This window comes from Pocillopora verrucosa, chromosome 3, assembly GCF_036669915.1.
Source record: "Pocillopora verrucosa isolate sample1 chromosome 3, ASM3666991v2, whole genome shotgun sequence".
Taxonomy (NCBI): Eukaryota; Metazoa; Cnidaria; class Anthozoa; order Scleractinia; family Pocilloporidae; genus Pocillopora; species Pocillopora verrucosa.
The window spans coordinates 9,827,671-9,849,176 of NC_089314.1; the positions used below are offsets into that span (position 1 = coordinate 9,827,671).

Here is a 21,506-nt window from a genome sequence, read left to right on the forward strand (position 1 = left end):
ACAGACCGTGAGAAAGAGAGGATCATACTGTTACCTTCTATAAGAGAGGATCACTGCTTTAGTTAAGCCATAACTCTCTTGTTAAGATCTTTCTTTGCCTTTTGATTAATACAAATAGATTACGTTTTTATCAACTCAAAGGGAGTTTTCCCACAGTTGCACAATGGCTTGAGGATCTTTCCTCGCATTCAAGTCATCTTAGTCCAATAATAATCATCATCTTATGATCTGTAGGAGTACAGAGGCATTCAGTGTAGATGAAGTTCCCATCAACTCTTTTTTACTTCTTTATATATAAAACAAATAGACTCTATGTTACCATGGGTCTTAAAAGTAATGGATCACAGAATATGTCAAAATGTGGTTAGAACTTCTGTGACATACTCAGTTGTGCCTCATGTGCTACTTTTTTGTTTTCACCACATTTAGACGTCATGTGTGATCTACAAGCATTACTGAACATCTGCATGGATCATAGATGTTGTTAGTGAAGGGGTTCACATGTGGTTAACATGCCATGAATTAGTTTTTGATCATGTTGTCATGATCTGTAGGAGAGAGTTGATCCTGAAAAAAATGGTTCAGCACTGGTGTCCAGACTAGCACAACAGTTAAGGCCCAGGTATCATTTCACTGGTCATGAGGGAGTCTATTACGAGAGACCTCCATACAGGTGAGAGAAGGGTATTTGACAAGCACATAAGTGATAACCCTGTGTGACATGTCAAATGAAAACCTTTTTCCATCAACCTAAAATCAATAACGTGTAATACGCTTCTACCAGTACACTGCTGAAAATGGAAATGGCCAAAAAGGGGTTTGGCTTGAACCCCTCTAACTAGAAATTCCTGCTTTTTCCTCGAACCTTTCTTTGAAAAAAAAGTTAAAGTGTAAGCTTCATTTGTACTCCATGGTTGATTTTCTAATGATCCCTTTTGGGTTGGGCAGAGACACACTGTATTTTCTACGACTGGGCGAATGCTTAGCGGTTTCAAGTCTCCTTCGCATTCGCGGTTTGCTCTCGTCAGGCGACGCGTACTCTTCCTCAAGAAAGAAGGAGTTGCAGTGGTGGATCTAGGGGAAAGGTCGGGGGTATCTTTATTTCCCTTCCCCCCCCCCCCCCCCCCCACCAAACTTGTGGTTATTTTTACCACTTGCCTGAAACCAAAATATTCTAACAACAGTATATGGTACATTTCTACTCAACTTTTTCGATCCTTTTACTTTCTTAACATTATTGCGAAGGACAAATAAGTTAGATCGATTTTCCGAAAGTATACCTTTGACAACTTTTTAAAATTAAAAACTGTGTAGATTTTTCGTGATTTACTGAAAACGTTATTTTTTTTTTGTAGGAATCATCGGGTGTTGAGAGAATCTGCACAGCAGGTGACACGTTTTATTGCCCTTGCCCAAGCTGGTAATCCACACAAGAAAAAGGTACATGAAAATACTTAATCATTTCTTTAATCACCTTTGATAGTTCGGGTGTTCATGTAGTTCAAGTAACAATTTAAAAAAACAAACAAGCAAACAAATAGACAAACAGACAGACTTCTATTCTGTGAGCACCTCCATATGACTCCCTCTATACAAAGCACCCCACCACCCCCCTCCCCCCCCCCTCTTCTTCCCCCTCCCTGTTTAAAAAAAATTATAAAGTGATATATCGTTTTATTGTTATTCATTTGGGCAAGGTAGCATTGGGGTACGAAATGTACTTTCAGTCAAAGACTTGTACCAATTTTGAACAACACAGATTTCCAACCAAAGAAATGCATGCTGTTTACGGTATTCACTATATCTGGGTGTCAATTCTGTTCACTCTGCTCTCTTATTCCTTGCAGTACATGTACGCGTTCAATATCGTGCCCTTGGTGTCCATGGATAAAAACGAACTTGTCAAACAGCCACCAGATGTCACGGAGTGTCCTTATAACAGGTTAAGTGGCAGCAATGTGAACACAGCTGACCAAAATACAAATCTACAGTCTCAGGTGACCTCTCAAACCTTACTGGATAATTAAGTAAAAGTAAGACTGTAATGCGTAAAATCCTCAGGGACTTGTCACATTTAGTCGTTGCATATTCTAGTAATGAAGTACGGCAGTGTGCGTTAACACAATGTAATAAAAAAATTAATGTCAATATTTTTACCTGCGGATGAAAAACAGGTGAGGAGGCGAGCTGCAATAACAGTAATAATGATAAATTGAAACGAAGCCAGAAAAAATTCAGGGTCGGACAGGATTCGAATCCGTGCCTCCATGTAGAGCCTAATTAGAAACTTGGAGGTACAGGTTCCAGTCCTTAACGGAAACGAGGAATTCACCAAAATTTTCCTCGCTTTCATCATGAATAACAGTTCAGAAACGTTTAGGTGTATTTTGGTAAATTTCACCGTAGATTATTGGCTCACAGACTCTCAAAAGATATCTTTTTGTATTTTTTTAATACAAAAAGACTTAAGTCTAAATGGTGTCTACTTGTTTTATTGCAGGCCAGTGCCACAGGTCAGAACTTCTTTTTTGATATGAGTAACACAGGGAAGTCACAGGGACCTGGACAAAAACGACGAAGGGATCATGGTATCTGAAAATATATATAATCTGCTCTAAATCACAAGCTGGCCTTTTAGATTAACAGATATTTCTGCTAAGCACGAGGCACTTAGGAGTCTTCAACCCTTCTATCCCACCCCGTCCCCCCTCCCCCAGGTTTCGTTGACAGATTTTTGGAACTGACTTGTATCACCAGCACCATATCCCCGCAACCCGCAAGGGCTCGAAGCCGTACTGCTCAAATGCTGAGCATTGGACAACTCGCTTCCCCCGTACATTTTGTTTGTAGTTCAGTAAATTCCCTTTTAGTCAATTGGAATGCAACTTCTTAACTAATACTCGAACCATTTTTCCGCTAACCTAGCTTGTACTTTGATCTTACATTAGGAATTCCGATAGCTTACAGTTTCGATTAGTTAAATTTTCCAGTCATTTACCCCAGTCTCGTAAATTTTTACAGGTGGCGAAGAAGGCGGTTCCAACAAACAGCCAAGACAACGTAAAGGACCACGTAAGTATGATCCCTTTGATTATTGCGATGTAGGAAAGAACATGCTGTATTGGAGCAATACAAGACTTAAACTTTTTCTAAACGCAAGGGGGCTGTTAGATTTCTAGACAGTTGCGCAGACCCAAGGCGCAGTCGGGGATTGATTTCGAGAATTCTCCCAAACTCCCCCATTCCCCTATTCCCCCATCTCCATATAGGAAACAATTTTTCATCTATTTGCACGAGATTTTTGGGACTAACGTCGCATGACTCATTTTGTAGTCTTGAGGTCAGGTTGATCTAAGTTCTTTGAACTTCTCCTGGCTTTGGATTTGAACGCTTGGCCATATTTACTTTTTTTTTCCTTTAGCTCCCTTAAAAGGTTCCTGTTGGTTCTGCCTGGGAAGTCCTGAGGTCGAGAAACATTTGGTTGTCAGTGTGGGAGACGCTGTAAGTATGTTTCCGCTCAAGTCTCACCAGAATTTCTGACGTGACAAATTTTGAATAACGTGCAAGAAAAGTCCGTTCAAAGGCGAAACTTGGAAAACTTACGAGACTTACGAGACAAAATGTTTGTCAAAGTGCTGTGGTTCTATAACGTAAAACAACGGGAAAGCACTTCAATAGACGTTAAATATCATTTTAGACCATGATCAACATAAGTACCTTCCCCAACAAAATGAATTCAACTTTTGATATGATTCTCCATTTGTCATCAGTCGTACGTGGCATTGGCTAAAGGAGGTCTGGTAGCTGATCATGTATTGATCTGTCCCATCGCGCATTTCGAATCAACAGTTAAATTGACAGAGGTAGGAAAGACCTTTTGACTTCTGTTTCCAAACCACGATTTAGATATAGCAACGCATGAAAGGCTTTTGAAATTTCAAGTATTATGAGCTAAAAGAAATTACTCAACGAAAAAGGTGGTGCAGCCTTTTTTGAACGTTTTCGATAACTTAGCTTTTGAAAAAAAGATTGAGCAATCAGATTTTAAGTTTCCATGAGGACTTGTCCCTAAGGTTACGCCGCCCAAAAAGCCTAGATATTTAGCTGAGAAGGCTGTAGCTAATCGTGAGTCGCAAATTTCGTCAACAAGGACAACCTATTCGTGATTGAATGTCCACGGAACACCGAAGCAGCAAGCGAGTTACTTACCACAAACTACGACGTTAACGTTCCATCATATACTCTTTCCTGAACTATGACTTAATTTTACAGCGCCGGTAAAGTAACGGTTCGACGCTGTACTGTAATATTGCAGTTCAACACTGAGTGTGATAAAACTGATAGTAGCCTTTTTTGTTTTATTACAGGACGTTCTCATGGAAATTGAAAAATATCCTTTATAGAGCGTGTTGGGAAAGAATCTATTGTAGTTGTGATCTTTGATTGTCCTGTGTGAAAGAGTGTTCGAATTCTTTAACACTAAAGCAGGTACAAGAGAGCGCTTCGAAAAATGTATCACAAAGAAGGCAAATCCTGTGTAATTTTTGAAAGGAATTATTACACACAGCACCTTCAACTTCAGGTAAAACTAGTAATCATCCTCGTAGTAACAGAAAGAAAAACACGAAAGGTAACCTGTAAATCGTAAAAAGAAAAAAGAAAACGAGAAAAAAAAAAGCTCGTGTCAGAAGTGGGATTCGAACCCACGCCTCCATTTGGAGACCAGAAGACCCGGCCCAGTTAGCACTGGGAAGGAGATTATCCTTGAGTCTGGCGCCTTAGACCGCTCGGCCATCCTGACATTCGCTAAATCTTAAAGATTTAATTTGTTATCTATAGGTTATACCAGTGCCTCCCACAGATGTTGAGGAGTTAAAAGACATTTTTAGAGAACACGGAGATTCCAATTCTCTTGCAATGAGGGACGTGCCTGCCAATACAGAGCTTAGTCAGGTGATGTGTTTATTGTTTGATAATTTACAGGCTCTTTTACGAGGAGCTACAGGGCACAGGTCAGAACCCCAAAAATGACTTGGGAGCCAGCAAAGGAATAGGAAGAGCACCGGAAACAGGTGCAACATTAATGTAACATGAGCAATAATAACAACAATAATGGTAATAATAACGATAATTATGATAATCTATGAAAATGATAACTTGAACGACATCAGCAACAACAAAAACAGCTGCAATGAAATTATGATGATGATAATGCCCCGATCAATTCGAACTTTCAAACCTCCCCTCCCTCTCTTCGGCAATTCACGGGCATTTGACTGTCGTCTGTGCCTTGGGTGTGGGGAATTAAACCTTGCCTGGGTGGGATGGAGAATTTTGTGAACTAGCGGAGTACACAGTGCACGACAACAAAAATACAAGTTACTGTAACAATAATTCGAAAACTTAACAGATAAAAAGTTAACCACAGTTTAATGAGACTTATGTGAAGCAAAGAAATCCTCGTAGAAAAGCTTCAGGATTAGGAACTGCTCAAAAGAAGCTCGAAATTGATGTTTTGACGGGATTCGAACTCATGCCTCCCAGTGACTGTTTGAGTACGAATATCAATTTAGCTTCGAAGCCACATCATAAGTGTGAGCGACAGATTGTGCTAGTGTTATCCACTTTTCCGGATTAAGAGCGAGAATTTGGCGCTATATCAATATAGCACCCGCCAAATCAGAAGCATAAAGGTCGGTTTTTAGTACACGATGTGTCGGCATTGTGAGGTAAAGTTACATATGAATCCTTATGGCGGTGCATGGGTGAACGGCAGCTACTTCAAAATCGAACGTAAGATGTTATCAACCCTTTGACCCCTGAGAGTGACCAGCATCTAATTTCTCCTCACAATATCACCCCTGAATCAAACTTTAAGGTTATGAGAATAAAGGAAATGATCACCAACTAATAAACCTCTTGATTGTTAAACAAATTCTCTTTGTCAGCACCTTAGACAATATATGAAGAGCAGTGTAGAGAAAATGTGTACGGATCTTTGGGTGCAAAGGGTTCACAACTGACGAGTCTTGTGGGCTCGTTTTATTTTTTAGTTGGCTTTGTCATCGATCAATTTGTTTGTATTGCTGTTTTTTGTAAATTCTTTAATTTTGTGTTTACTTATTTTGTTGCAGATCGTACCAGTTGGAGCGCCCTATTTTGTGGTAGAATTCGACAACGAAGAGAAATTGCTTCACAGAGTATCTTTGAAGATGCCTCTACAGTTTGGAAGGTAGCTTTATCATACAATATCTCAGTAATTAATTCCTACGTTCGATGTAAGCATCAGGGACATAATCTTTGAGAAGGTTACTAGAGATTTTCAGACCTGTGTAAAGTGCGATATACAATATTAATTAACAATGCCCTGACATCAGTATCCTCATTCTCCATACTATTATCTACACAAATCGTTTTGTACTGCCCAAGAGAATTTGTTTAACAATCAAAGCTTACTTGGTTGGCAATCATTTCCTTTCTTTTCATGATCTTCATAAATAATTCAAAAATATTACTGTAAGGAGAAATTAAATACTGGTCTCTCTTAGGGTTCATTAATGGGTTTAATAAATGGAAAGCATAAAACCATCATAATCGTATCGACTGTGGCTTTTTAGAGGGAAATTATTTTATAAATTCTGACAGTGTTGTTTGGCTTTATCTCCGTCTCTTGTTTGTTAAATATAGGACAATTTTCTTTGGATTGTCGAAGACAAAATTAGCGTGCGTTTGTTTTCTTTACTACGCCCTTGGATTGGTGTAGAACCTATTGATCTGATGTGTCTTTCGTTCCTTGAACAGGGAAGTTGCCGCCAGTCCCGCTCTTCTCAACATGCCCGACAGAGTGGACTGGAAAGCTTGTAAAGTTTCTAAGGACGAGGAGACAAGGATGGCAGCCGTCTTTAGAAAGAAATTCCAACCTTACGATTTTAACTTGGAATAGGCAAAAGATAAAATCGAAAAAGGAATTGCTGATGAGGCTGGGCATGCTTTCATACAATCCAGACCCAAACAATCCAGACCCAAACATTAGGGTTTCCAGGAAATGCTTTACAAAGAAACGACGGATTTACGATGTTCGAGACTACAAGCTGTACGGCAGAGTAATCTAGTATTATTGACTGAGTTGATAACGTAAATTGGCCACCGTAAAAAAGCGTCAGATTTAAAGCTCTTTACGGTGGTCAATTTACGTTATCAGCTCAGTTGATTATACTAAATTACCCTGTTATACTCTCCCTCCGACGTAGCACCGAAGTTTCTTTAGAAACCTATTCCCTTTATACAACCTGTATGGTCAGATAACTGTAGAGATGATGGTAAATTCCCGATAGTTAGATCGCGATAATTTATGTTTATATGAAATGGACGAAATATTTCAAGAGATAAGTCGTCATTATCTTTAAAACAGAAAAAAAAAAAAACAATAACGCTTCGTGACCGGTCTTCTTTATAATTTGATAAAATAAATGATCAGATTCTTTTCATGAAACGAACTACCCGCTAAAATGTACCTCGCCTCTAACCTGTGGTAGTAAGGTCCTACAAGTGTTCAGGAGACAAGGCCGTGAATCCTGTCGAGCCTTGGATCTTTTCAGGTGTCTTTTCATTAATTTCGGTAAATACAGCTCACCCGTGAGGATATTTTCTTTCCTTGCTGTTGTTCTTTCAATGCAGTTTGGAGCCAGTAGGTCTATAATGACAAATGACAGTGAGCGTATCAAGAGAGGCGGATTCGGCCCTGGTGACTTCATTCGGCGACTAAAGGATAAATATTATTTTCCTATTTGTCTGTTTTTGTTGTTGTTGTTCGGTTGTTGATATTTTGTTCAATATTAGAATAGAAGAAGCGTTAAAAATGAGGTAAGACAGATGAATTTGATTTTGGTCGTCATTTTGGGATTGGTATCTAGAAAAATTGACTTCCTAAGCGGTCAATTTTCTTTAAGAATTACGCTAACACTGGGCCCACGCTATGAGCCGCCAACCAGTGATCTGGTAGATCCTCTGACGTTCACAACAGACGAAATGGCGGTTCGCGGAAAAGTGAACCTTTTTCTTTTCCAAAAACCCTTTTCACTCACGGCAGGATATGTTTTTTTTTCATTTTCAATCAGGAAATTAATAGTTCGTGCGCCTTTGGGGTCTAGCTTTACTTTGGTTTCAAACCAAACGCTTTTTCTTCATTTTAATGTTTCGTGATGAGAGATTGACGTCAAATCTGCATACAAAAACCAAAGCAATTAAATGCGAGCGCAAAAAAATAGGATTTTTTCGTTTAGGGTTACCGCGAAAAGGTCTCTAAGGAGATTGCGTCTTATGGGAAATTTGACCCCGATGATTTTTCGACTTTTTGAAGATAGTATTTTTTTAAATAAACCGCGCACGTTTTGAGATTTACTCTAAATTTTATGAAAGTGTTGACCTGTTAGGGTTTGGAGTATCGCCGCACATGAAAAGAAATTTGTCAATATCAATAAAGAATAACTGACAACAGTCATGGTACTTATGAATTATTGTCAGACGGGCAACAACGCGCGCGCACAATAACCGAATGTAAAAATAGCTCGGGAGGATAGCACCTCGGATTTTTTCGGTCAAGCTGTTCACTGCGAAAAGGTCGCTAAGGGGTTTACGTCTTACGGGAAATTTGTCACCGATAATTTATTGCACCTTTTTAAAAGTAGTATTTTCCTCATTAACCCGCGCACGTTTTGAGATTAACTTTAAATTTTCTGATAGTGTTGACGTGTTAGGGTTTGAATTATCACAGCACATGAAAGAAGTTTGTCAATATTGATTAAGATTAACTAACAACAGTCTTAGCACAAATGAATTATTGTCAGACAGGCAACAACGCGCAGCAACCGAATGAAAAATAGCACGGAAGGGCATTGAGGAAAAGCAGCACTGCAAAAGATTGGCGCTGTCCAGGTGAGAAATTCCAAGAAAAAATGATTGAAGGAATCATATTCCAAGTTTTGTCATGCCATTTCAAAATATGTCGCTGGATAATGATGTTTCTTTGCCTACGTGTGTTTAAGTTTTGTGAGGGCTGTTCGCGATTGTTTTGCTTTGAATAAAGTTAGCTTCAGGCATCTGATATGCCGGGGGACTACGTATTGGAAGTAATTCAAATCTACACTCCCGGACTCATTTGTGTTGAAGACTTGCTGCCTCATGTGTCCCTCTCAATGTTGGGCTTTAAGACGGCATAGAAGCATTTGGAATTAACAACTTTGGCAAAAGGGAAGGGGCGAGAGAAGATCGTAGCCGTCGTTCCTCTGAAGAAGTGTCCCTACCGATATGTCTGGGAGTGTCGCTCATTTATCAATTTATATTCACTGCACAAGCGAGTGTTTAACCCATAAATGGTCATCGGTCAGTTGCTTCCATAAGTTAACCTATCTTAAGCGACTCTTGACAAAACCTCGATTTCTTTAATTATCATCCGAGTTGAATTACGGCTAGGAGAATCCCCTCTGCTGTCAAATGTTTGTAAGCGTTTATATGAAGAAAAGAAGTTAAACCAGGCCAGTCCCTCTTTCAGGGTATACCTTGTAGAAATCTGGTTGGGTATAAAACTCATTCAATTTTTCGTATGGATAAGCTATTCAGGGTACGTACGTTCTCTCCAATAACATTGTCTGAATCGCTTCTCCTTTTTAATTTAACCAGTTTGAACTAATCACGAACCACCATTTTGTCGTACTGGACTTGCTTAGGGTGCGATTTGTCCCCTTGATGTTTAGGTCTTTGATCGGTTCTTTAACCCTTTACTCCCTAACATCAGAATGCATATTCTGCATACCGTTCTCAATATATTTCCTAAGGTGATGACAAGGAGAATTTGTTTAACAATCAAGAGCTTCTTTAGTCAGTGATCATTTTCTTTATTCTCGTGACCTTGATATGTGATTCAGGGGTGATACAGCAAGGAGAAATTAGATGCTTATCACTCTTAGGGCGTAATGGGTTAAAGACTGACGCGGGGCAGTCTCAAAGCAAACCTCGTGTTAGTACAGAAGGACAATCCGGGTTTCGGTCAATTTATAATTATCAGCCTTAAGCACTTATTTTGGACAGTTCTGCCGAAGTGTCAAATCGGCCCATGTTCACGAGAGGAGAATTGAAGTAAATAGCGACCGAATAGCGCTGCAAGACGCTTCCCTGCCCGTGGGAAGATTTAGAGCGAGTCGAGGAGAGTTGGCCGTGGGTTCTGGCATCCATTATCAGCACTGGACACCTCACAGACCTCTCCCTAGCTCTCCTCGCTAAACGCTCTTTCCAGCGATCAAAGAAATGCCGCTTCCGATAAATTTGCCGATGCAATGCTCTTACATTGTGTGCATCTAACGCGTGGAGAAGTGGGGAAGGAGGCTAATTCTCTGATTTGAGTCAAACATTGTGTCAAACGTTGTTCATATTTTCTTTTCCTTTTATTTTCACAGCCAGTAACCAGAGATGATGTTTCGTAAAGTACAGAAGCTGTTCTTACTGTCCCTGTTTGTTTTAATAACAATTATTGTCCGTGAATTTTTTAAACTTGAATTCTTACGCCTCGTGAAACTAGCCGACTTTAGCCAAGATCAGTTAACACATGATCAGTTACCACTTGATCGATTAACAGCTGATAGATTAACACGTTCATCAAGTGACCGTGAAAGTTTTTTCACTGACTGGTGCCGACTTCAGCGGTCGAGTATGGACTGGGAAGTATTGTCGGGAAGCTGTCATGACAAAATGGCTTGGACACAGCGTGAGTCCTCTTCAAAAAGCAGAACAGACCCTGATAAGAGTTTTATCTTAAAGAAGGAAGTAAAAGCTCAAGGTAAACAGATATAAACACACCTTTCTGAGAAGCTGATTAATTTTGTAACTGTTTGGATGCTTTCAAGAATGTGAGTGTGAAAAGAGGCATTGGGTTGCAAGCAGGTTTTTATTTCTCTTTATTTATTCCATTGTTATTTGCTGTCATCATCTTCGTGCTTTCAAAAATGACAAGAAGAAATCGGTTCAACAACTGAAGATTTAAAAGAAGCATTTCATTTCCCCAGGGGAAAAAAATGGTCCGTTGTAAATTGCTTCCATAATGATGCCTACGAATATTACACTTAAGTTTTCCAGTGTAAAATTCAGTCCTTTACACAAATGTTAAATTAAACACTGTAGATTGTATGTACAAATTTTGTAAGGTAGACCCCGAAACCCAACATAATTTTTTTCCAAAGCCTTTTTCCACTGTCACTCTGGCAGGATTTTGAGCAGGATTACTCGACCATCACAAAGCAGCAGATAACACTCAACTCAAGGTTTAATGATATGATCCTCTTGCCTCTTCCTCAACTATTTGATTTATTATTGAAAAAATATATTTTTTTATTTTTATTTTCTCAACAAGTAGTGAGAAGCTCTTAAAAATTTAAATAATTGTGATGGTTATGATTATAGAAAAATTAATGATGATTATACTAGAAATAATTTTAATGCAAATTATAATAATGATAAAAAAAATGATGATTAAAATAATGATATCATTAATGATTATGTTGATAATAATAAACTCAAAGCATTTTGATTTGGCGTCGCTAAATTTACTCTCAATACTTTTCAGGCGAATTTAGTCGCTTCTTTATCCAGTCCGTGACCAAAAGTGGCCAGCTTAAGGAGACTGGAGGAGATTCGTGGAGAGTTCACATCAGACAAGGTCCAGCATCCTTAACACCGATCGTGGTCGACCATAATGATGGAACATACGAGGTTCTGTTTCTTGCACTGGAGCCTGGGAATTACTCGGTCCAGGCTATTCTGGATTTCACGCTTTGCGATGGCTTTAGAGATCCACCGGAGGATTGGTACATAAAAGGTTCTCTTTTTATATGTAAATTCAGCATCGCAACTGGCAGTTGTTGATGTGGGAATTTCATTCTAAAGGTCTTGCGGTTCACTGACAAAATGAAATAACAAAATCACTTCCACGCCTTTTCTCCTTTTTTCTTAAGGTGACATTCAAGGCCACAAACAGGAGACTGGTATCCTGGGAGATATTGACCATGATTTTATTGAAGCACCGCTTCAAAGTGGAAAGCCGATCGAGTTTTATATCAAAGAGTGCAATAAAACAAAAGGTAATGATGTGAATGATTTTTACCAAGAAAATAATTTGCTTACTGCAACTTTTTTTTAGCAACATAAGAGAGCAATATTTTCAGAAAATAATCATTAACCCGAACATCAGTATGCATATTCTCCATACTGTTCTCAATACATTTCCTAAGATGCCGACAAGGAGAATTTGTTCAACAATCAAGAGCTTCTTTAGTTGCGGATCATTTCCTATGTTCTCGTAACCTTCATTTCTTGATTCAGGGGTGATATTGTGGGGAGAAATTAGATGCTAGTCGCTCTTAGGACGAACCTTCAGGAAATGAAAAGTCTGCACTCTAATGCTCCATCAGCGAGTCACAGTGTATTGTAAATTTAGCTAGGCCGTTACTTTAACGTACTATGTACAGGTTTCTTCAAGTACATCCAGCCATTTCTAAGTCAATCAAGTAAAGAAAGTTTCTCCCAGTCGTCGTGTGACTTTAACTGCTCCTTGGTGTGGAATGGCTTTGGGCGATGGGTCAACAGCATTTGGAAACAATACATGCCTGAAGGTTAGCGAACTTAGTAATAAAATTAATGAATTAATAATGTTAATATTTCCTAAACGTTGATGTCAGTTCATGTTCGATGCTTAAAAAGTTTGCTTGCGACGTAAGTTACCACCAGAACTTTTTTCAGGTCTCCTCAACAACATCCTACAAAACACTAGGGTATGCGAACAATCTTCAAACTATTGCATCGAGAAGAAAGAAATTATTTTGGGTCTCCCCATTCCAAACTATGGTCTGATTATTTGAACCGTTTTTCAGCAAAACCGCGTCCCAAACAATCCTCAATTTAGCTGAACCTTTCATATGAACACTTACATTTGTGAACGGTGTCAAGAGGGCCAAAAGCTAACAGTTGAAGGACATTTTTTTAATGAAATCAACCCTCTTATAGGGAGAGCCTGAGGCCCACTGACTGCGTTAAACTGTGGTTTGGGTTGGACTTCGTGTAAATAAGCGGCTCATATGTGTTTATTTCTTTTTTTTTTTATCAGAGATGCAAAAGGCACAATATGCGGAAAAACGTGTGAAGAGAAAATTAGATGATCTAATGTTTTATGGGGATTCCACAAACGTGCATTTCCATTCTCTTGCAAAGAAAAGTCAGCTTTGTAAAAAAATGTTTCATACCTGTGGGAAGAAGTACATGTGGAATTATGATGTGAGTGGAAAGAAACTCTTCCTTATTTATAACTTGCTTATGAAAAGTCTTTCGTTTGTTGATTTGAATTTGGGATCAATCCTCTTGAAGCAGAACCTCGAAAAAGTTGTACGAACTAAATAATGAAAATTGACACCGAAACACTCTCTTCGTTTAGAAGATTATAGCAAAAACATCACTCTAATTGGGCGTATTACCAGTTTTTTTGGTTGTTTATTACCAACTTGTAGTTGATAATACATTTAAACTAGGTTCTATTTTCTGCTTTCGACTTTTTTGTTTACTTTGTTTGTTTCGTTAATGAAACAGTATCTACCTTGGGAACATTATTTTTCCAAATTTGAAATTAGTGATGATAATGGACTAAGTGGGATCCAACTTGGTCTGAGATCCTTTGAATGATTCACGAAAACGGACGACCGCAAAGCGGGAGTCGACTTGTTTATTACAAGTATAATTCAGGTAGAATTGGACGCCACGAAATTTTCTTCCCTCTTAGTCAAAACTAGCCCTCGGTTATACTTTTAATAAAAAAACAATAGTTAACTCGACGATATTCTTGACAACAGCGTACGCAAACGAAGGGTACTGTCCAATAACAGATGCATGATATACAGACTGTCGAATTACACAGTCCAATTATAAGCTTGACGCCCATACTTTCCTACTAGTGCTCAAATCGGGCTGGTGATAACCAATCATGTTCGAAAATTTTGTAGTGATTTTGAAGTAGATTTAGATGAGAAACAAATTATTAAATTATGTCACGGCATTTTTGTCAACTAATCTCTCGGTTGGTAAGATTTTTTTAACGTTTCCATGACAGATATTTGTTCTCATATTCTTTTGAAGTTTTATCTCTTGGTTTTATGAAGCATTAAAAAGGATGACGCGAGCGCCCGTTGTGTATCTTTGCAGGTCTCCTGGAAAGGAAGCGATGATAGAGATTTCAACCAGACTATTGTCCTTGAGGAGATCCAAAAAGTCTTGGACAGCCTTAACATGACAGGGAATCAAAGCGTTTTCTTTTTTAACGTCGGTATACATTACTCACTATCGCTGAACTTTACAGCTTACCAAATGCTGATTGATAGCATTATCGAGACACTAAGGAGAGACACTGGTACTGAGAATGAAGGCGCGTTGAGTAGCCGGGTACTTTCCATTTGGCGAAGTAACGCGGCTGTAGAGGCGGAGCGTTTTAAAGACTGTTTCCCGCAAGTGAACTATACCGAATGGAGATTCTTTACCAATCAGGTAATAATACAAGTTGAAACATCATATGCCTTAATCGCAAACATGATCAGGACTATTTTGATGACCAGTGAAAGGACGTATTAGTACGCGCGCGGGTCAAGCAAACGTACTGAGAAAAACACTCATCAGAAAACTTTGTAATGTACGGAGACCAGCATTCGAAATCTTCTTTTATCTGGGGGGGGGGACTTAATGGGGATCAGTAATCGTCAACATAGTATAAAAGGGGGGGATACCACAGAAAATTGATCGCCAATTAAGTGGCAATGAGAGGGGAATCATAAGAATATTTAAAACCCGTCTGGGGAATATCAGGTAAATATTTACCGTGACACCGTGACCAAAATCTTCCGAACTCCTCCCCCCACTCACCCCAGGTTGTATACAATGACCGGTCTCTAAACTGGGGATACACATTCAAGACGACTGCGTCAGTGAATGCTTGGCATGCAAAACGATGGATGGTTGGCATGTGCACCCCAATTTTTTTTCCCATTTGTTTCAATTTCGTCTTCCAGAGGACTTTATGATAGAATGCTAACTGACACTTGACATCAAAAACTTTGCCATAACAACTGAAAAAATCATGGAACTGAGGATTGCGACAATGTCTGTTACGTAAACAAACTATTAATGTTTCAAATTTGTTTATAACATTTTGCCTAATTTGTCTCATCTCTTCCTTGCTTGCCTACTTTGTCTACGATTCAGAGGAATCAGCTGTTCCATACTTATGCTACAGACGCTATGTGTAAGGCAGGAATCCCTGTTCTTGATATTTACCCGTTGACCACTGCTTGGCCTGAAGGCACCCGTGATTCCATGCACTACATTGATAAACCATTGGAGCCTGCAATTAGAGCTTTGGAGCGATTTCTTACTGAAGTATCACTGAGATAACGGAGTTCTTCAGTGATGCCTTACAGACCGTGAGAAAGAGAGGATCATACTGTTACCTTCTATAAGAGAGGATCACTGCTTTAGTTAAGCCATAACTCTCTTGTTAAGATGTTTCTTTGCCTTTTGATTAATACAAATAGATAACGTTTTTATCAACTCAAAGGGCGTTTTCCCACAGTTGCACAATAGCTTGTGGATCTTTCCTCGCATTCAAGTCATCTTAGTCCAATAATGATCATCATCTTTTCCCTAATGCATTAAAGCCGTTCATTTTCAAGCAATATTCTCGAATACAATGTTGAGGTTTGCCCAGGAACTGGCATAGACATTTCATACCTGTTAGCCTTAGCTTGCTTAAAAAGTCATCTCGATACGACTCCTTATTGTGTCTTTAGTAAGCGACAGGGCCTCTATTAACACGATATAGTTGTCTCCTAACCAAACTCACGTGCAAGTAGTTTCATCTTAAATTTGTTAGGTGACCATTGCTGGACTTCTGTGGAATGTTCAGCTATCTTCTATAACATATGCTGCACAAGCCAACACATTTCCCATTTTGATCGCACAAACGGTACCTCTAAAGTGATGATACCATAAGATTTAGGATCTTCATTATAAAACCATGCAGACTTTTTTTTAACACCTGTTTATTGTAATCAAGTCAGTTATAACATAGATATATTCCACAGCTTTCTAGAGGTCGTTAAGCCTCTGAAAATCTGAAATAATGGCATGTAACTTAAATAGAAATAATCTGATGGGTTTCGACAGTAGTCGTTTATATCACCGGCAGTCTACTGCAACTTACAGGATTTTTATAGCCCCTTACGTGGTTATAGTCGCTTATATCACCATCAGCAGCCCCTTTTGAACACAAGAAATGTTTTATATTTGGAGTCAGGTGTTATGTGAAAGATAAACTGACCGTGCTTTTACGAAATAACACAAATTCCTCTCTTTTGTGGGGGAGGAGGTGGTCTGTTTGCGAGAGCAACAATTTGCTTCTGAAGCTCGACAATTTGGTCATTTCTTTTTTCCATTGACTGCCGCATCTGCTCCATTGACTCCTTAAAGGTTTGATTCTGCTGGACAATTGCCTCTCGATCCTTTCGCAGTTCCTCCATGTTTGCTGTCATCATATTGTGCATTTGCTCCCTTTGGGCTTCCATGTCCGCTTTAAACTGCTCTTCCAAGCGTTTCCTGTCTTCCTCTTGCTTAGCTTTCAGAATTTCCATCTGGAACACAAAACAAAATTCGATAATTGACATCTAAAACATTTTTAAGCTTATGTCTACTCAATCTTTCAATTGAACCGGAGCATAGGAGAAAATGGCAATTAATCAGACTTGGGGGGGGGTGGAATAGGGACATCGGTAGAATGGTATTAGTATTGCACAAACATGGAAGTAACCCACGAAAAAGTGATCATGGATGATGTGCTAACACTTTGTATGTTACCTTCAAGTAACACCCGTGTAAAGTAAAGAAACAAAGCAAAGACAACAAAAAACAACAGCAACAACGGCAACAAACAAAATCACCCAATAAACCAAAAAGCAAACGAAAAAAAAAAAACAGATACGAGGAAACCCACCTCTTTTTCTTTTGCACGCCTCTCCTCTTCCAACCGAGCATTCTCTTCCTAGAGTTCAATCATAAATCGTTTCGCATCATTGATATAGGTTGCAATCGGTATTTCAATGAGAACCAACTTTTGCCGCAAATGCAGTGGGATTTATAGCATATTCCATAAACCATGTTTTTACCATTACTATTAAAATTTTTGTAATCACCAATCGTCATCATTATTATTACTAATTTTTACATAACATACATAATCTGCACAATAAAGTAAAATTTTAGACGATAAATTGTGCTTTAAAAGCTTTATATAATTTTAAAACTGAGGTAAGAACATACAGCAAGAAAAACACGACGCCTCCGACAAAGGCATGATACCAAATCCTGCTTTTGTTTTTCCAATGCTAGCGCTTGAGGCAAGTTTGTACAATTACCATTAAGCTACTCTACTGTAACTCCACGCTCGACAAATGTTTACCCTCAAAATTTTTTGACACAAGCGTAAGAAAACAAATTTAGGGAGACTGATCGAAATAAAAGACATAATCAGGTAACACGTAGGTATGTGCGTGGGCAATAGTATCTCTTTCGCTAATTATTAAAAGTGTCACCTCTATTCGTTGTCTCTCCTGCTCCTGACGAGCCTTTTCTTGTCTTTCGAAAGCCAAAGACTCGTCGAAGTCTTTCAGCTGTTGTAGATACGCCATGTGTTTCTCCATCTCTGCCTGCATTTCCTACAATGCCCAAATAAGAGTTTAGAAGACTTATTTGGCTTCACGAATAAACATAGGGATTTGCAGTAATATGTCCTATAACTTAAATCCGATTATTCGTTTTGCCGATGGTTTGCCCACTACTTTGCTTATATCTTGCTCGACTGCACTGGACTGATTTGAACGTTTTCAATTGATCAAAACAATCCCACATACACCTACCGGATGAAACTCGTAAAACACTTGAGCGCAAATGTCCTTGGCTCCCTTTGCGTCACGTTTAAATCCCTGTTCAATTGCTGAGTAGCCACCAATGATCTGAGCAAAGCTCACTGATGCTCCATCCTTGCCGCTTAGCTCCCTCAGAATGGGGTCCAAGTGTTTTTCTTTCAAGGCCCTCAGCAATTTATGGCATTGTTCTTTCGTTTGTCGATTGTTCTCATCCTGCCATCGTTTCAACGCCTCGTTCATACTCTCCTAAAAAGAAATAACGATGCTTATTTCATAAGAATGTCGTAGTTTTAGTATGAAACGTAGGCGTCCTCAGGACACTAAAGTACTGAGTGTTTCCTAACAGGAGCTGCGCTTATGAACCTCTGAGCCAATACTAACTCATGAAAAACTGCTGATTTGCCACACCTGTACTCAAAATGCCATTGAATTCATGAACTACCCACGGATGAATATCCTTCAATCTTCAAAAGCTTGTTAGGTCATTATGTGAGAAAATTTTTATGATCAGCACATTCATAATAACACTGTAATGTTGCAGTCGTACCATGAGCTCATCAAAATACTTCTCGCTACTCGAGGCGGAAACTCCAACAGTTTCTTCCTGAAAAATCCTCATGCTCTCTCCAATAGCTCTTTCCTGAACCTGACGAATGTTATCGCTGTTACAAGGCAGTAAACCATCCAGCTCTGACGTCATTACACTTTCATACACCTTTAAGGCGGCATGTTTCGCCTCAGTGCACTTAGTGTGCACAAAGGTCTCCCACGCACTCTGCACACTGGGTACTGTGCCAGGAGTGTTCAAGGCAGAAACGTAAATATTAACGAGAGCTGCCAGAGCTATGATTATAAAAAGATAAAAAATTAATTTCAGTGAAAAATTATATTTAATTCATTGCGTAGTCAAGATCAAAGGGAAAAATAATTTACGGTCAGTAAATATCTTTGACGGGTATGACAAGGCGGGTTTTCCATCTCAAATTTCGTCTCTTTTGTACAAATTCTACAAAGTTATAAAACGTTATAAGCTTAGATTTTATGGGATTTATGAAAACGCAAATTTTTGAGCTGTGCTCTAAAAATTTACACTCAGAGCTATTTTTATAATCAGAAACTCTGGACATCTGGCGCTAAAAAAGCTGTCTGCATCTATGATCAATTTTTCTGATGACTATTTTCCATATAAGGCAAGTCACAAAATAAACGGAAAAAAGGTGTCCTTGCTTGACATGAATGACTCTGAAGGAAATGATCCCAATTCAATTCCCAAGGCCTTTTCGTTGAAAATAAGTTATGAAGTAAGGATCTGATTTTCATTTGTCCTGGATTTTCAACTAGGCCGTGAGAGGTCATACTGTGCACTGCGTCCATTCCCTTGATGCCATATACTCATAAGAAAGTTTCAATTTAGTTTGCCTGAATTAAGTAGATTCAGGGCGCAGAAGGGGGGGGGGGTGGAGGTGGGGGGGTAAGGGGGGGTGGGCTGAGGAAACAACCTACCTTCACAGTTACGTATTCTCCATCGTTAAAAACTGCGCTTAGGTGATAGCTTAGACCTAAGCAGTGCCTTGAACTCCTGAACTCCTTGGACAAATGACTTGTTCACGTCTTGCTGCACCTCGTCTCTGTTAAGGTTCAACACCACTTCCGGTCTGATGAAGGCGGAGGAAGCTTGAAAGCGTCAAACCCAGGGAAGAAGTTCAAGATACTCTCTGCCACTTGATTTGATTGGTCGCCTTTTGAAGTTGGATCGGACAAGAAACCTAGATGCAACAAAACTAACGTCAATTGAATTGCTACCGTATTGAAAGATGACAGCCGTACTTCAGCACTGAAAAGCAACTCTTCGTAATGAGCACCGTAGCTCGTGAGCGAGTGTTTTTCCTACCTCTCTCTTCTGTTCAATCTGTTAAACAATGAAACCCCTGCCAACGATCCTGAGTTTTCCTTAATGGCATTATCCAATAAAAGTACTGTACAGTAAAAGTGGAATTCATGCCTCAATGACATAACACTTATTAATAAGTTACCTCGAACAAATTGGCATAAAGTTATCCTTGAAAACAAACTTTATAAACCCACCCTTGTCAGGAAGTAATCCTTGATGCTGTGACAGTCCTTTGGAAGAGACAGCACAACATCTCTTAGCAGCCAGACGAAGAAGGGAAATGTTTTATGAAATTGACTTGCATCAGCTTGCAAACTTTCTCCACCAACTGGATCACTCGTTTGTGCTGACGAACGAAGCTGAATTCGCTGAGAAAGTTTCACGATGAAGCTGTGATCAATGTTAAGGATTCGAGAAAAATGATAGAAGAAATCATCTGACTTGCATTTTAAATAGGTAGACAATACAAAGCTACCCCTCCATATTGAAATCCAGATCTGTTAGATATCTATGCTCTTCACTGCGACGATGTCAGTGGTTCACAGTGCCTAGCTGATCTCGTGTAACAGTAATTTCTCTCTCTTTTTTTTACACTACATTTTCGTAATTCACGCATTCGCTCGATTTGTCTCCCGAGACATTGTTGCAGGAGGTCAGAAGATCTCTTCGTAACCAATTTGATTTGCAGGACGTCATTTACAGTGACTTAGAATTGCTATTTAAATTATACAAAGAAAACACTTTTAATAGCCAGCTCGATATGAAAATTGGGCCGGAAAAAGTGGTAGAAGATTATTATAATATAGAAATTATCCGTGTTGGCACCAACGTGGCAAAGAAAAAATATTTTCCTACCTTGAGAAAAATAATTTCATCCATTTCGTTTTCTCTTTCAAATGCTTCTTATTCGACGACTGAGCTTAAAATCTTTCGTCTTTCACATAAAAAAAACATAATTATTTGACTTCCTCGACCTTCTGACGTAGTCGATATTTCATTTTCCGTCGAAACTCAATCAAGATGCCTTTATCTAGTCATCGGCAATACTGAAACTGAACTGAGAGTTAAAGGAGGTCATTACTCCAGATAAACATCTATTCTAAGGCCACAAAGCAAAACCTCTGATTAGGGATACTCTAGTCCGTCAAGATCAGTTCTGGTCGGTACACCAGCAGAGTTGTAAATCCGTACCGAAGCCAGAAGAATGGTCAGTGTAAAAATACAGTGATCGTCCGATCCATCACTTGACACGGCGTCTATGCCTTCAGAGTCAAGACAAAACCACTTGTGAATTCCTTTCCATTGGAGTCCTTTTTCACAGGAAAAGAATGTAAAGAAAGTCTGAGTCGCGAAAACTAGAACGGATACCGGAAATGGAATACAAAATTTACCACACACACACAGTTTGTTGCCTTTAGCTGCCAGAAATTGGAAGGAATATTGCTTTTTTATTTACCTTCTATATCAGAAACTAGATGAAAATCATAATTACATTACACACATAAAGAAGGTGAATAAAGTGTTAATTTTAAGATGGAAAATAGTTGGCAACAAATTGTAGTAGATCAAACAAAATAGTGACGAAAGAACGGACTCTGACTTAAATTGCACCTCAA

The 21,506-nt window shown here is 39.0% G+C and overlaps 3 protein-coding genes and 1 non-coding gene across 4 annotated transcripts; 2 read left to right on the forward strand and 2 right to left on the reverse strand.

The window, feature by feature from the left end:
- The first annotated feature begins 521 nt into the window (after positions 1-521).
- On the forward strand, positions 522-7,810 carry LOC131772069 (CWF19-like protein 1). The gene is made up of 12 exons (XM_066163977.1): positions 522-673; positions 1,356-1,440; positions 1,848-1,997; positions 2,501-2,588; positions 3,022-3,072; positions 3,422-3,501; positions 3,771-3,863; positions 4,368-4,390; positions 4,489-4,582; positions 4,840-4,953; positions 6,135-6,232; positions 6,802-7,810. The coding sequence occupies exons 3-12, from the start codon at positions 1,851-1,853 to the stop codon at positions 6,941-6,943; spliced, it is 930 nt and encodes a 309-aa protein (XP_066020074.1). The 5' UTR covers positions 522-673; positions 1,356-1,440; positions 1,848-1,850; the 3' UTR covers positions 6,944-7,810.
- Positions 4,683-4,801, reverse strand: Trnal-caa (transfer RNA leucine (anticodon CAA)). The gene is made up of 2 exons: positions 4,764-4,801; positions 4,683-4,728 (listed from the first exon to the last, which is right to left on the reverse strand). It is a non-coding gene; the product is annotated as a tRNA-Leu (tRNA).
- Positions 7,811-10,650: 2,840 nt separating the features above from the next.
- Positions 10,651-16,111, forward strand: LOC131784141 (uncharacterized). The gene is made up of 7 exons (XM_066163895.1): positions 10,651-10,831; positions 11,615-11,866; positions 12,003-12,128; positions 12,516-12,659; positions 13,151-13,317; positions 14,236-14,574; positions 15,286-16,111. The coding sequence occupies exons 1-7, from the start codon at positions 10,705-10,707 to the stop codon at positions 15,472-15,474; spliced, it is 1,344 nt and encodes a 447-aa protein (XP_066019992.1). The 5' UTR covers positions 10,651-10,704; the 3' UTR covers positions 15,475-16,111.
- A 17-nt stretch (positions 16,112-16,128) lies between these two features.
- On the reverse strand, positions 16,129-19,373 carry LOC136279530 (guanylate-binding protein 6-like). The gene is made up of 6 exons (XM_066163471.1): positions 19,358-19,373; positions 18,547-18,842; positions 17,991-18,245; positions 17,667-17,789; positions 17,069-17,116; positions 16,129-16,709 (listed from the first exon to the last, which is right to left on the reverse strand). The coding sequence occupies exons 1-6, from the start codon at positions 19,371-19,373 to the stop codon at positions 16,407-16,409; spliced, it is 1,041 nt and encodes a 346-aa protein (XP_066019568.1). The 3' UTR covers positions 16,129-16,406.
- Positions 19,374-21,506: the final 2,133 nt, after the last annotated feature.